Below are 14,776 nucleotides of genomic sequence, written 5' to 3' on the forward strand. Positions count from 1 at the left end.
TTCATTTGTCTGTCTGTCACGATGCCTCACTGGCATAAATAGAAGAACAAAGATATGTTATTTCTTGTAAATGAATAATTTTTTGGAGCAGTTAAGTAAAATGTTATAATTTCCCACGGCACACCTGAAGATCTCTCATGGCACACTAAAGTGCGACGGCACACTGGTTGGGAATCAATGGACGAGAGAATACTTTTGAAGATACTCAATATACAGTACACAAGTATATATAGTAAATGAAAAAGTCATTTAAATAGACACCTTGCTCAATCTTGTGATTGGATCGGTAATCGGTTCTCGTTTTTTTAAACTCTGTGATCGGCCTCAAAAATCCTGATAATGTAAAGCCTAGTAATCAATGGAAATGTTGCGTGGACAGGAAATTGGCACGATATCCATTGAGATGATAGGCACTCTGGAGGACCAGCTGACCAACCTGAAGGAGTATGAGCGCAGCATTGTGGACTACAAGCCCAACATTGACCAGTTGGAGGGCGTCCATAAGCTCATCCAGGAGGCCCTCATCTTTGACAACACGTACACGCCCTACTCCATGGAGGTAGTAACACAACCTCATGTGGGTCAGTTATTCTGTAAGACGTTTATAAACATGCATTTCCCCCTGCAGCACATCCGCGTGGGCTGGGAGCAGCTGCTCACCACCATCGCCAGGACCATCAACGAGATTGAGAACCAGATCCTGACACGCGATGCCAAGGGCATCAGCCAGGAGGAGCTGTACGAGTACCGTGCCTCCTTCAACCACTTTGACAAGGTCAGGCATGCAAACTCAGCCCTTGCAGTATCATTATTTTTACAACACCTTTTGGCCTTAACATCTCCCAAAATCAGTTTGTATCTTTATTTGTGTCATAAATGGCCACCTTGCATCATACAAAATAAACAGCACAAGTAGAGATAATCCACAAACGCATGCACAATTTCTTGTCATTTCATTAAAGCGATTTCTCCTCTGCCAGTTATTCCTGATAACCGCCACCTTACACAATAGAAAAATACATGACGACTAGAAGCAATCCAGTCAAAAAAGTCCACGGAACATTCTTGTCACGCAATGTACAGTCATGGAAAAAATTATTCAATCACTATTGTTTCTTCAATTTCTTGTTCATTTCAATGCCTAGTACCACTTAAGGTATATTACCTGAAGAATACAATGAACACAACATAAATGCTGCTGCTTCCATAATACTTTGTCCCATTTGACATGCTTAAGCTTAATTGTATTATTATATATGATTTTGGTTATTATCAAGAACACCATGGAAAATGGATTGATAGCCGCTCTTAAATTAAACTCTTATGAGTTATTTATTTTTTTGTTATCATTATATTTGTTCAGGCGGCACGGTGAACTACTGGTTAGCACATCTGCCTCAGTTCTGAGGAGCCGGGTTCAAATCCGGCCTCGCCTGTGTGGAGTTTGTATTTTCTCCCGGTGCCTGCGTGGGTTTTCTCCGGGTACTCTGGTTTCCTCCCACATTCCCAAAACATTGCATGGTAGGTTAATTGAAGACTAAATTGCCCGTAGGTGCGAATGGTTGTTTATATGTCCCCTGCAATTGGCTGGCGACCAGTTCATGGTGTACCCCGCCTCTCGCCCAGAGTCAGCTGGGATAGGCTCCAGCACGCCCGCGACCCTAGTGAGGATAAGCGGTACATAAAATGAATAAATATTTGTTCAAGCAAATGCGCCTTGAGTTTTACCAGGCATTAAAATTTAACAAATGAAGAGGCAAGGGTGGTGTCACAGTTTTTTTCCATGACTGAAAGTGTCATGAATAATGTGACTCGCCAGTTATTCACGATAATCGCCACCTAGTACAATAGTAATAATCCACACAGTTAAGAAATGTTGCTCAAAGATGCTCATGTTCAGACCATAGGAGGGGCTGAAAGGGGAGCCAAGCGAGTGAGTATCACTTGTTCATTGCTGGGGGTGTCACTCAGAAGGACAGAGAGTGTTTCAGTATGAATATTTTCACACTTTTGGAGATGTGTGAAATTTGTTGTTTTTTATGGTTGGGATTGATTAGGGCTGTCACTGTCAAATATTTTTTAGAATCGATTATCATATATGTATTTTCTTGAGTACTCGACTAATCCCCCCACCCCCCCTTTTTTTTTTCTTTTTTTTCTTTTTTTTTTTTTTACTAGTAACATGCATTTTATTCTGGACTTCTATCCTTAAGCTGCATATGTTGGTACTGAGTGCATGGTAGAAACTCTGTACAGAATTTGAGACAAAAAATAATAATTTGCCTTTACCAAATGGTTAGCATTAGTGGGCTAGCGATTACCATTTTAGGTTAAAAAAACAACAACAACAAAACTAACTACCATTCAGCTCACCTCATACATCAAGCATTTTAATCGCATTTAATAGTGTCTTAAATATCACAAACGCTTCTCTGTCATTTTTGGTAATGTTTTTCACTTGTCCAACAGTGCGTCCATCTGCACGATAAACATAGGCAGTGGCCAAATGATTCTGGGCAACAGAAATTGGGTCCAGGCAGCGCAAATATTCTTTTATTATTTTTATTTCCTCGAGGCAGACATTTTTGTGTCGACCAATTTTTGTGGTCAAGTTAGCTGAATGTAGCTTTTTGTCTTTTTCTACACAACCCTAGAATTGATCATGTATGCCAATCAAAGTTTGAGGAATCACCACTAGGGGTCCCTGTTGACTGTGAACGATGCACTCCGGGTGTCACTGTTATTACTCTGTCACGTCAGTTGTTTGTTCCATTATCCCATGACATCTTGTTGTTAAATTCCTTTTAAAGGCATTGACCATATTTGGTAAAATAAGAAAAGATGGATAGCTTATATCCCAGCAAGCATTTAAACACAATACTTGATTCTGTGTGGACATTTGTCTAAACAATCAGCCTTGTCTGTCTCCCATCCATCCCGTCATCCCTCCTGCATGGTCCATCCCACCGCCCATCCCCCCGTTCCGTGGTCACGAATTGGTTGGGCTCTGGTGTGTGATGTGGCGCTCTGTCACTGGCTGTCATTGGCTCGCCTCAGGACCATAGTGGAGCCCTCATGGCTGAAGAGTTCAAGGCCTGTTTGATCAGTCTGGGCTACGACGTGGAGAACGACAAGCAGGTAGGACCCCGGGACCGGATGGAGGGACCAGGAAAATGGGGAAGGAGTCCGGAGGGAGGCTACCTTGCAGCAGGAAAACATCACTGCCAGTCAAATGGATGTCCTTTTACTACCAAATGAAGACATAACTTTGATACCAGATGTAAATAGAAGTTGCAAACAAGCAGATACCCGGTGTAAACACATTGATACCGGGTGTAAACACGTTGAAAGCAGGTGTAAAGGTGTTGATACTAATGTAAATGCACTGATACCAGGTGTAAATAGGAGTTGTAAACATGCAGATACCATATCTAAATACAGTGGAACCTCTGGTTACGAACGACTCTGTTTACGAATAATTCAGGTTACGTACAAAATCTTCATAGAAAACATACCTTTAGTTACGTATTTTGTTCGATGTGCGAACGCTTTTGGTATAGACGAATGGAAGGATCTATGTTGTGCTTCTACTCGCACTGCGTGACGATTACTAACTCTGTGCAGAACACTTGGAGGTTAGCTAAAAACTAGTTGTCTGCTCCGCAGCGCAAAGCGGAAGTCTGTTCTAGGAGGGAGTTCTGCCACCACATCCTCAATCATCCGATCACAAAGCTAAAAAGCCCAGAAACCATTTTGGTTTTGTTAAAAAATACTATTTACAGTATTTATTGAATTGTAGTGTCTCTTTAATTAAAACAATGAATCGTTCATGTTGGCGTAATCACATCAAAATAGCTCTTCACGGAGGCGTTCTTAGGCGTAAGTTCCGCTTATGCACATTCAGCCAATCAGATGCAACCAGCAGCCACCACATAATGAGTAAAGACTGACGGAGTTGTGCCATTGTCGCACAGAACGTTTTCTAAACAAAGTAATCAAAGGGATAAACTATCAGAATGGCACCAAAGATAAAAAGGGAAACTGCTAAAGATAGTGTTAGGAAGCACTTTTCATAGATGAACAGAAATTTCTGTGCGTTGTGCAACTGTCATTGACTGTGTGTGACACAAAGCAACTAAGGTAGGCACTGTATCTTTGTTGTTGTTTTTGCCCTGTATTAGACTAACAAAACTGAGAAAGCGCTTGCTGGTGATAGCGTGAGTGAGGCAATACAAAAACTGATCAAAAGAAATGTGTAGGAAATGGGCCAACAGCGATTAATCTTTAAATGGCAATGGGGGTTTTTTCTGAAGAGGAAAAAGTAAAGTTTCCCTGGATCGGTTTGTTGTACCAAAATCAACCAATGAATAAGAGAGAAAACAGAGAAAAGAAAAAAACATGGGAAATGCGAGTGCACAACACCACTGTACCTTATGTATTGTCCCAAGGAGATCGGTGTGAATCAGTGGTTGCCGGACATGGCGTAGTCTTCTGCCGCCACCTGTCGGTTTTGCTCGTAAGTCGTACGTCGGGTCACTCGTATCTCAAGGCACCACTGTACATTGATACCAGGTGTAAATGCGTTGATACTAGGTGTTAAACTGTTGCTACCTGTGAACGTGCAGATACGAGGTGTAAACGCTTTCATACCAGGTGTATATATATTATGAGTTTGAAAATGCAAATAATGCAAAAATAGCTGTATACCCAATTATACCAGGTATAAACTTGCCGATAGCAGATGTAAACATGAAGATACTAGGTGTATACTTGTTGATACCAGAAGTTAGAATGCCAATGTGGTTATAAATGTTCCGTTACAACAAGGTGTAAGCGCTTCGATACAGGTATAAATGCACTGATACAGTTATAAACATGTAAACAATTGCTGTAAACAGCATAGACATGCTCACTAGAAATATTGCCCAAAGAAATCAAAATAATAGAAAGTTTCCAACTGGTCAGTCCCTGGTTGTTTTTCCTGCTTCCAAGGCTCCTCAGGATTGCTGGCGTCTGGCTTGGAAATGTCACGTCCCCATATGTCCACCAGGAGTCTCTGTTGCTTTGTACAGGCGTAGTTTTGTGTCACTCTTGTCAGTCATGTTGTTGACTCATTGTGCTTTTTATCTCATGTTTTTCTCCTCCTTCGCTTCCCCCAAACACATAATTTCCCCTTCCTCTTCTTCCACATCTATCTTACCATTTCTATTGCTTCTGTACTATAAATTACCCACCCTGCTGGCCCCCCACAGAAGCGTTCGGGACAAATGGTGGCAGAGGATTACCGGGCTCTGCTCATTTCTACAGGAAACAGCCTGGTACTGGTGCCAATGCTTGCTTTAGGCCCCCCCCCCCTCTCTCAGGGTGTCTGCAGGTCCAACAGTGGTTAATTTGCTATTTGGATTACTAAAGTGCCAAAGTAGAAGTACTTATTTCATTGTACCAGGTGTAAATATGTTAATAGGAGTGCAAACATACTGATACCGGGTATAGACCCACAGATACCAGTAGTGTAAATGTGAATAGGAATTGTAATAAGTCGATAGATAATCAGTGTAGACATGTCAAGCCAGGTCTACTAATGTAGATAATTGTAAATGTGTTGATACCAAGTGTAAATGCATTGATACCAGGTATGCACAATTTGATACCAAGTATACACAAGTTGATGTCGGGTGTAAACGCACTGATACTTGTTGTTACTGTGTAAAAATGAGTTAGAAAGTCAATACCAGGTGTAAACTTGTAAGTAGGAGTAGTAAACATGCACATCACCAGTTTAAAGGCATAGCTCAACTTTGAACTTGTGCCTACTAGATAAATACATTTTATACCAGGTGTTTACCCCCTGATAGCAGCAGGAGTAAACAGAGACGTTAATAGAAAGAAATGCCGCTATCAGGTGTAAATGCGCTGAAACAAGGTGTAAATGCACAATACTAGGTGTAAACATGCCGATACAAAGTGTAAACATGTATAAATAGTTGTAAATGCTAATACCAGATGTACACCCAACCCTACCAGTTGTAAACCTGTCGATCCCGGGTGTGAATGCGCCTGCACCACGAATAAATGCAATACCAGGTGAAATTGCACAAAACCATGTTTAAACGTGCCAATCCCAGGTGTAAACTGACTTGTAAATGCTAATACCAGATGTGCATGCAACGATACCAAGTGTAAACTGTGTTGATACAAAGTGTAAACATACCAATAGTAGGTATAAACATGTAAATAGGAGTTGTTAATGTCAATACTAAATGTACGTGCACGACATGTCAATCCAAGGTGTTAACATGTTGTTACTCAGTGTAAACATGTTAACAAGTGTAGTAAATATGCTGATAACCGGTGTAAACTCACAGATAGCAGATCCGATATTTGATACAGGGGTAAACACAATACATTGATACCAGTTGTAAACAAACTCTTACCAGGTAAATTGAAATTGTGAAAATGTTGATACCAGGTGCAGACATGTCAATGCAGGTGTAAACATGTCTCAACAGGTGTAGACGCATTCATACCACCTGTAAGAATGTTGGTATGAGGTACAAATATTTTTTACCAAGTAAATGTACCTATACCAGTTTACAAACAGGCAAATAGGATTCATATGCTGGTGTAAAAATGTTAATAGCTCAATGTGGTGTTTATTGGAGGTATTCACCTGCAGGCATCCTGCTGGCTTTTCTCACTTGTCTTTTTTTCTGTTTCTAGCACGGTGAAAGTGAGAGCATTTGTCTTGTATGAGCTAGTGAATGTTGCATGTGTGTTGTGTTACAATGTTGTGGTCCAGAAGTTTCCGTCTTTGTGCATATATGTTGTGTTTAAGTGTGTTGCGGTTAACCTTTTATATTTTGTCGGCCACCAGGGCGACGCCGAGTTTGCCCGCATCATGGGCATTGTGGATCCCAACAACACTGGCACGGTCACCTTCCAGGCTTTCATCGACTTCATGTCCCGAGAGACCACAGACACAGACACGGCAGACCAGGTCATCGCCTCCTTCAAGATCCTGGCCGCAGATAAGGTGAGGTTAAAAAGTGGAGTTTTTTTAAAGTTCAGCCCCTAAAGACAATTTTCTTAAGCGACATGAAATTTGGTCAGCATGTCTATCATGAGTAGACCCACAAAAAAGACTCAAGGTGCCCTGCCTGAAAAGACACAGGAAGTCTGCTATTTTGGTTTGAAGCGGCCATTTTAGGGTAATTTTGACCATATTCCAGGGGTCTTTCAAGACTGATTACTGTCCAATTGCTGTCAAATTTAAAATATGTGTACTAGAGAGCTGGACAATGCTAAATAAATTGTCAGACATTTAAATGTTGGGCAGATAGTGGTGGCAAATTTTGCTAAATCTTATTGCAATGTAAAACTAGTAATATTTCACCTTATTGTTTCTTAAAAAATTCTGCTGCCGAAGGCAGTTTTGACTTGGCAAAATGAAATTTGGTAGGAATGTCTATCATGAGTAGACCCACAAAGAAAGTCTTCCAGGGCTCGTTCATAGAGGAACTTGACCTAGATATTTTGTCCAGTTGCTCCCAAATTTGAAGCACGTATGCTCGACAGATAGACAACACTAAATTGCCAGAAAGGTGGATTTTTGTCTTTGTGTGCGGGTGCAGTGCAGCTGCAAATTTTGATGCCTTCCCCCAAAACACCAAAGAAGCTCATAATTTAGGGAAATTTCAGCCCAGTTTCTGTGCATCCATCCATCCATTTTCCGTACCACTTATCCTCATGCGGGTCGCGGGCGTGCTGGAGCCTATCCAAGCTATCTTTGCGTGGAAGGGGCGGCGGAGTACGCCGTGAACTGGTCGCCAGCCAATCGCAGCAGCACAGTTTCATCAGCAACATTTGGAAGGCATATCTATCATGGGTAATTTAAAAAAACTAAAAATTCTCTAGAAGCCATGCCCAAAAACAAACAGGAAATTTGCCACTTTGGTTGGAAGCGGCTATTTGGGTGCTTTCCAGGGGTCCTTCAAAGACCAGCTCCTCCTTGTCCGATTGCTACCAAGTACACGAGATAGGTGGAAAATGCTGAACTGAGAAAACGTGTGTTTTGGTCATTGGTGGCAAAGTTAATGACTCCCCAGAAACACAAATTTTAGTTTTTGAAAATTCAGCCCTTGAAGCCATTTGCACATGAAGTTAGGTAGAAATGTCTATCCACCACCAAATCCACCAGTTTTGGTAATTTGATCCATTTTAGGGGTTCTTCAAAGACTCATAGGTGCACCCCTATTTCCAAAAACTGGTGTGCAGTTCTGCTCTCTGCTTTAATCGCGACTCTATCTGCTCCTGTCAGAACTTCATCACCGCCGACGAGCTGAGGCGGGAGCTGCCCCCCGACCAGGCCGAGTACTGCATCGCCAGGATGGCACCCTACTCGGGGCCCGACGCCATCCCCGGCGCGCTCGACTACATGTCCTTCTCCACCGCCCTGTACGGCGAGAGCGACCTGTAAGGGCGGCGGACTGTGCAGGGGCGAGGATGAGGGGAATGGGGGGGAGTCATGTTGTAAGTCGAGCTTGAGGTGCCCCACGTGTGCCGGTTTGAAAGTGTTTGAGCGTGGCGAGTGAAGTGTAGTTTATGGAAAAACGTCTATTCGATATCCTTGATATCCAGCTTGAGGTCCGTGTACTAGTATACTCTTTTACTCTAGTAAGACTATTCAGCGCAGACTATAGTGGAACGACTGTGTAATATTGGAAATTATTAGTAATATTTTTTTCCACTGCAAGTAACACTTTTGGCCTACTATTATGGAATTAAACCTTACTAGTAAACTATGAAAAGTCGTTTGAGCATTTATTCAATATCCTTGCTATCCAGCTTAAGATCCATGTACGAGTGCACTCTTTCTTTGCTAGAAAGACAATTCAGCGCACTAGTAGAATGACTTTGTCTTACCAGTAATGTTTTCACCATTACGAGTGCCACTTGTGGCCTAGATATGACCTTAAACTGCATATGAAGGATATTGGATAAATGTTCTAACAGCTTAATGAAAAGGTCCCTATACGAGTATGCACTATTAAGACAATTCAGCGCACTAGTAGAATGACTTTGTCTTACCAGTAATGTTTTCACCATTACGAGTGCCACTTGTGGCCTAGATATGACCTTAAACTGCATACGAAGGATATTGGATAAATGTTCTAACAGCTTTATGAAAAGGTCCATATACGAGTATGCAATATTAAGACAATTCAGTGCACTAGTAGAATGACTAGGGCAAACTAGTAGAACATCTGTCTTACTAGTAACATTTTTTCCTCTCCTAATGCCAATTTTGGCCTACTAGTACGCAATTGAACCTCACTAGAAAACTATGGGAAGCTCTTTAAGCATTTATTCGATATCCTTGATATCCAGCTTAAGGTCCATTTACTAGTAAGTCAAATCAGTGCATTAGTGCAATGACTGTCAAACTAGTAAAAATGTTCCTCTACTAGTGCCAATTTGGAGCTACTTGTACACAATTCAACCTTACTAGTAAACTATGTAAAGCCACTAGAGCATTTATTCAAAAGCTTTGATATCCAGCTTATAGTCCATGTACTAGAAAGACAATTCAGCGCGCTAGTGGAGCAACTGTCTTACTTTTAACGTGTCCCCCCCCACTACCGTATCATGTTCCTGCACACTAGTAGGACCACTACATGTAGTGTGGTCCTACTAGTGTGCAGGAACATTGTCTTACTAGTCAGGACAAAGAGCACACTAGTTGATGGACCTTGAATGTTGATTGAGCATTGATTCAATATCCTTGATATACATCATATGGTTTAGTACTAGTTAGAAAATGCTACCTGTAAGACACAGTTGTTCTGCAAGTACTAGTGCGCTCAAGTCATTCTGCTAGTGCATTCAATTGTCTAGTAGTCCGGAAAAAGAGCTTACTAGTACTTTTGACCTAAAGCTGGATATCAATGTTATGGAATAAATGCCCCAAGGGCTTTCCTTAGTAGTTTCACTTCCTTCCTTGATGTTTTGGGAACGGGAGGGGAAGGGGTGCGCTTGTTAACTTCACCCTCTGCCTTTTTATTTTATTTTTTTTTGAGGGGGGGGGGAACTAATCTTGATACTTATGCGAAATTTATTTTATTATCATTTGGGGAGGAGGTCAAAGGGTTCCGACAAGGGAAGAGTTCTCACACGATTGCCGATGTTTGTGTATTAGATTATAGTTATATACTGAGGCGGGTGGCACGGTCGGGTGAGATCTAAGGAGGTGTCGTTCAACCACAAATGAATTTGCATATTTGCCCACAATTCCCTTTTGTTGCTGGATAAGGTGACCAATTTCTTTTCCCTTTCTTGCTTTCCCAAAGTAGAGGGTGCCGTCAGGACACTGTAAATATTTTTCTTTCTTTTCAGAGTGAGAAATGGTTTAAAAAAAGAGAGAGAGAGAGAAAGTTTCGCCCAATCAGAATTGGCGTCATCCATTTAACCAATCCACACAAAATGTCGCCATGTTTGTTCCTGGTTTGGACGGTTGCTGTGGTAATGGTCTTGTGTGTCCTCAGCACCATCTTCTCTCTTTTACTCTTTCCACTTCCTCTAATCCCTCCATCCTCACCTATCTTCAATAACAAAACAGAAAAATCACCCAAAAGGAAATGAAAAATAATCTATGCAATATTAATGAGATGATTTGAGGATAAAAAGTCTAAATTGATGGAAGACGTTTTGTTTTTGCGAAGGGAGGGCACACAGAGAGACTCCAGGACCAAAAGGTTCTCTCCCTCTCTTCTCGCTTTTTCTTTCTTTTTTGCCACCTGGCAGGAGAATAATTTGCTCTGGAAATTGTGACCCCCCCCCCATTATTTTATTTTTTTTGTACTCTTTAATAATAATAAGGAACCTTATCTGCTGTACTGGAAACTGCAAAAGGCCTTTTTTCTGTCTAACCATGATGACGACGACGATGATGAGTGACGCTCACCAAGCACACATAAAAGTTTCCTTACAAAAATGCACCTGTATTTCATGTCCTCCTTTATTGACACGATAGACACACACACACATCCTGTAAATATGAGCTTTTAAATAATCTCCATTTAGTCAGCCCTCTTGTATATGCTATACTCTTTGTTTATATTAAAAATTTTGCATACATGCCACAAAATTCACGCATTTCCACCTAAAGTTCCAAGAAATTGGACTTCTTGGTGCATGTCCTTCAAGGAACTAAAACATATTAGAAACCGTTCAGGCCAATTTTGGTTTGATTAGACAAGTTTTGATACTGAGAATATTAAACCAAACTAAATTATACCTTTCATGTTCAGTGGACCCCCACATATTCACAGCTCGGCACATTTGCAATTAAAAAATATATAAAATAAATACCGATGATTGTATTTGTTATTCATCATTGAAATAAATAGGTCAATACTTGTCCTTTATATAAAAAAAAAACTACAATATTTTCATTTAGTAAATCCTGGTTGAGTTTTCAAGATTGGCTTTGAAAATAATACTTTTAAGTTAATGTAAAAACTACCCTTTTTTGTAAAACCATATTTATATAGTTACAGTATTTATTTTCCATTTCTAATCAGGTTTTTCAAGCTGGAGACACTTCTGCATGTCTGTAAGAAGCAAGGCTGAAAAGTAACTTTGAATGCAAGTGACCTTCGATCCTTCATGCAGCAAGGATGTGTAAAGGACATTGCCATGTGGGCTCAGGAACACTTCAGAAAAACATTGTCAGTTAACAGTTAGTTATTACATCTACATATGCAAGTTAAAACTCTAACATGTAAACCAAAAGCCGTATATCAACAACACACAGAAACGCCGCCAGAATCTCGGAGCCTGAGCTTATCTGAGATGAACTGATGCAAAGTGGAAAAGGGTGCTGTGGTCTGATACCTGTGTGGAGTTTGCATGTTCTCCCCATGCCTGGGTGGGTTTTCTCCAGGTACTCCGGTTTCCTCCCACATCCCAAAACCATGCGTGGTAGGTTGATTGAAGACTCTAAATTGCCTGTAGGTGTGAATGTGACTGCGAGTGGTTGGTTGTTTTTATGTGCCCTGCGATTGGCTGCCGACCAGTGCAGGGTGTACTCCACCTCTCACCCAGTCAGCTGAGATAGACTCCAGCACACCTGTGACCCTTGGATAAGTCATATGGAAAATGGATGGATGGATGGATGGATGGACAATGTCTCAGCTTCATTGGAATTTGAGTTTGTCAATGCATATTTAAGAAAGAAAATAAAACCTACCCATTCTAAAATTTAAATCCCGGTTGTTTTAAATAATGGTGGAAAATCCATGTTTTTTTTTAATTATTAAATCCACATTTTGTTTTTATTAGGATATTTTGATTATTTTTTTAACGAGTCATGATTGATTTCAAAGCTTATATGTGACAAAAATAAAATAAAATTCAAAAAATGTAATTAGTATTTGTATATAATGGGGGGGACATACCCATTATTTAAATGATCAACATTGCTTTTTAATTTGTAATATTTTTTTATTTAAAAAATAAATAAATACACCCACCAAAAAAAGAAAAAAAACTTTAAAGAAAAAGTCACACCAAAACAAATCAAAGCAACTTCCTTGGTGGTGGTCGAAGCAACCACTCCTCTTCCCCTGGACAAATGCACGCTGCAGTCCTGCCCACACAAGCAGGTGGCAATGCGACCCTACACTAGCTCCTGCTTTTACTACCTCCACCAAGCCCTTGTAGCCCCCAAGACAGATTGTCCAAAAAAGCATTTATAGCTCTCCCCGCCGGTGGCCTGATATGGATTCTTTAAAATGATATTGACATGAATTATAGATGAATCTTTGGATATATTATGTTGTAAAGAACATTGCATGCTGGGATTGATCTATAATTTATAAAGAGCATTTCCTCTCCTTTTCCTCCATCCCTTGAAATGTCCCCAAATTACTTGGAAATGCAGATTTTAAGAAATTTACACATATTTAAAAAACAATTCAAGACAGTTTTAAACTTCGGAGTGCACGTGTGTAGTAGTCTTTCTTTTAAGAATGTTTACACTGCTTTTTGCAAGTTCTGTATGTAACTTTTAATTAATTATTATTATTTGAAAATATAAAAGGATTTTTTTTTTTTTAATGCTGAACCGTTATTTAAAAAGCACAGGTTGAATTAATTCATTTTTTAAGTTAAAAACATAATGTTTTGGGTTGATTTTTAATATCCACATAATGTATACTTTTTTACTTTAAATTAACGAGATAAATCCTAACCATTAGTTTAAATTAAATCTGTCCATGTTAAAAATATTTTATGAATGAAAAGTACCCAGTATTTAAATTAAGAAAAGATACTAATTAAGTTTTAATTTTTAGCCTTTTCCATTTAAAGAAAATAAAATAAAATAACGTCCCAAAAAATTAAGATTGATTTTCAATAATTTTACTTTTTTATTTTTCGTTTGTAAATAAAGTACCGACCCATTATTTATTTTAAACAAAACTTCTGCTAAGTTGGGTTAAGTTCATGCTTGAGTTCTTCTATTTAGGACGTTAACGTGTACAATTTGGTGCTGTTGTTGGGCCTTGGCAGAGGTCTCCTCTGCACTCCGCTCAGTGACATTCCACTTTCTCCTAAGTGTATTGACTTGGACAGAAATAATCTCACGCAGTGGAGGAGAAGTTTACTTCTATTTTGTCTTAACATAAAGTGTTTATTCTCAATGGAGGACTTTTATGTTGAAGTTTATGTCCATACTTGGACGCAGCAGGAAGTGGACGCTGACGTGTTTGCTCAGGAGACACAAAACAAAACCTCAATGTGTTTTTACTTCTTTACTGTAAGACCTCGGTGGCAGCTCTATGGGGGGCACAAGCCAGTGCAAATTGTACGCCGGTCACAAGCCCGGATCAATGCAGAAGCTTGCGTCAGGAAGGGCATCCGGCTTAGACCTTGGTCAAACAAATATGAGCATTTATCCAAAGAATTCCATACAGATTCAGCTACTGTGGGTCGAAGACAAAGGAGAAGTGGAAAGCGCATTCCTAGGCAGAAAGAGAAGAGGAACGGCTACAAAGGGTAGAGAAAGGTGTCAAGTGTGTTATGTGACAGAAGAGTCTCTGCTAGGATGAAGGGCAAAGTTTATAAAACAGTGGCACTGAAGCGACAATAGGAAGCAGTACTGGAGGTGGCGGAAATGAAGATGTTGAGTTTCGCTCTCGGAGTGACCAGGTTGGATAAAATTAGAAATGAGCTCATCAGAGGGACAGCCAACGTTCGATGTTTTGGAGATAAAGTTAGAGAGAGCAGACTTCGATGGTTTGGACACGTCCAGAGGAGAAATACTGAGTATATTGGTAGAAGGATGACGAGGATGGAGCTGCCAGGCAAGAGAGCTAGAAGAAGACCAAAGAGAAGGTTGATGGATGTCGTGAGGGAAGACATGAGGGCAGTTGGTGTTAGAGAGGAGGATGCAGGAGATAGCCTTACATGGAAAAGGATGACACGCTGTGGCGACCCCCAGCGGGACAAGCTGAAACGAAAAGAAGAAGACTGCAAGACCTCTGTGGCGGTTGTTGGCCTTCTTTCCTTGCATCCTCTTTCTCTATCTGGTTTCTATAGAAGATCCTTTCCTTCTTGTTTCCTTGGTTTCCTTTTGCCATGTACCTATGCTTTCATTTGACCTTTGACCCTTTTCTTTGCTCTCACCTTCTCTCTTTAAAGGAAGTATGGGTCTTAATGGCGCTGATTGAACTTTTCTATCCCGAGAATGGGGGTGGATGTCCCGTTCCTGAAAAAA

At 40.4% G+C, this 14,776-nt stretch overlaps 1 protein-coding gene across 4 annotated transcripts in view; it reads left to right on the forward strand.

Moving 5' to 3' along the window:
- Positions 1 to 10,992, forward strand: part of actn4 (actinin, alpha 4) — a 92,326-nt gene extending 81,334 nt beyond the window's left edge. For 2 of the 4 annotated variants that reach the window (XM_061782504.1, XM_061782505.1), the window contains exons 18-23: positions 380 to 559; positions 629 to 775; positions 3,058 to 3,138; positions 5,253 to 5,318; positions 6,875 to 7,033; positions 8,318 to 10,992. In XM_061782504.1, the coding sequence (XP_061638488.1) occupies positions 380 to 559; positions 629 to 775; positions 3,058 to 3,138; positions 5,253 to 5,318; positions 6,875 to 7,033; positions 8,318 to 8,476 (792 nt within the window). In that variant the 3' untranslated portion in view covers positions 8,477 to 10,992. The remainder of the gene's footprint in view (positions 1 to 379; positions 560 to 628; positions 776 to 3,057; positions 3,139 to 5,252; positions 5,319 to 6,874; positions 7,034 to 8,317) is intronic. The other 2 variants (XM_061782503.1, XM_061782502.1) reach the window with 1 other exon arrangement.
- The last annotated feature ends 3,784 nt before the right edge of the window (positions 10,993 to 14,776 follow it).

The sequence above is a fragment of the Phyllopteryx taeniolatus genome, chromosome 8 (assembly GCF_024500385.1).
Source record: "Phyllopteryx taeniolatus isolate TA_2022b chromosome 8, UOR_Ptae_1.2, whole genome shotgun sequence".
NCBI classification, from domain to species: domain Eukaryota; kingdom Metazoa; phylum Chordata; class Actinopteri; order Syngnathiformes; family Syngnathidae; genus Phyllopteryx; species Phyllopteryx taeniolatus.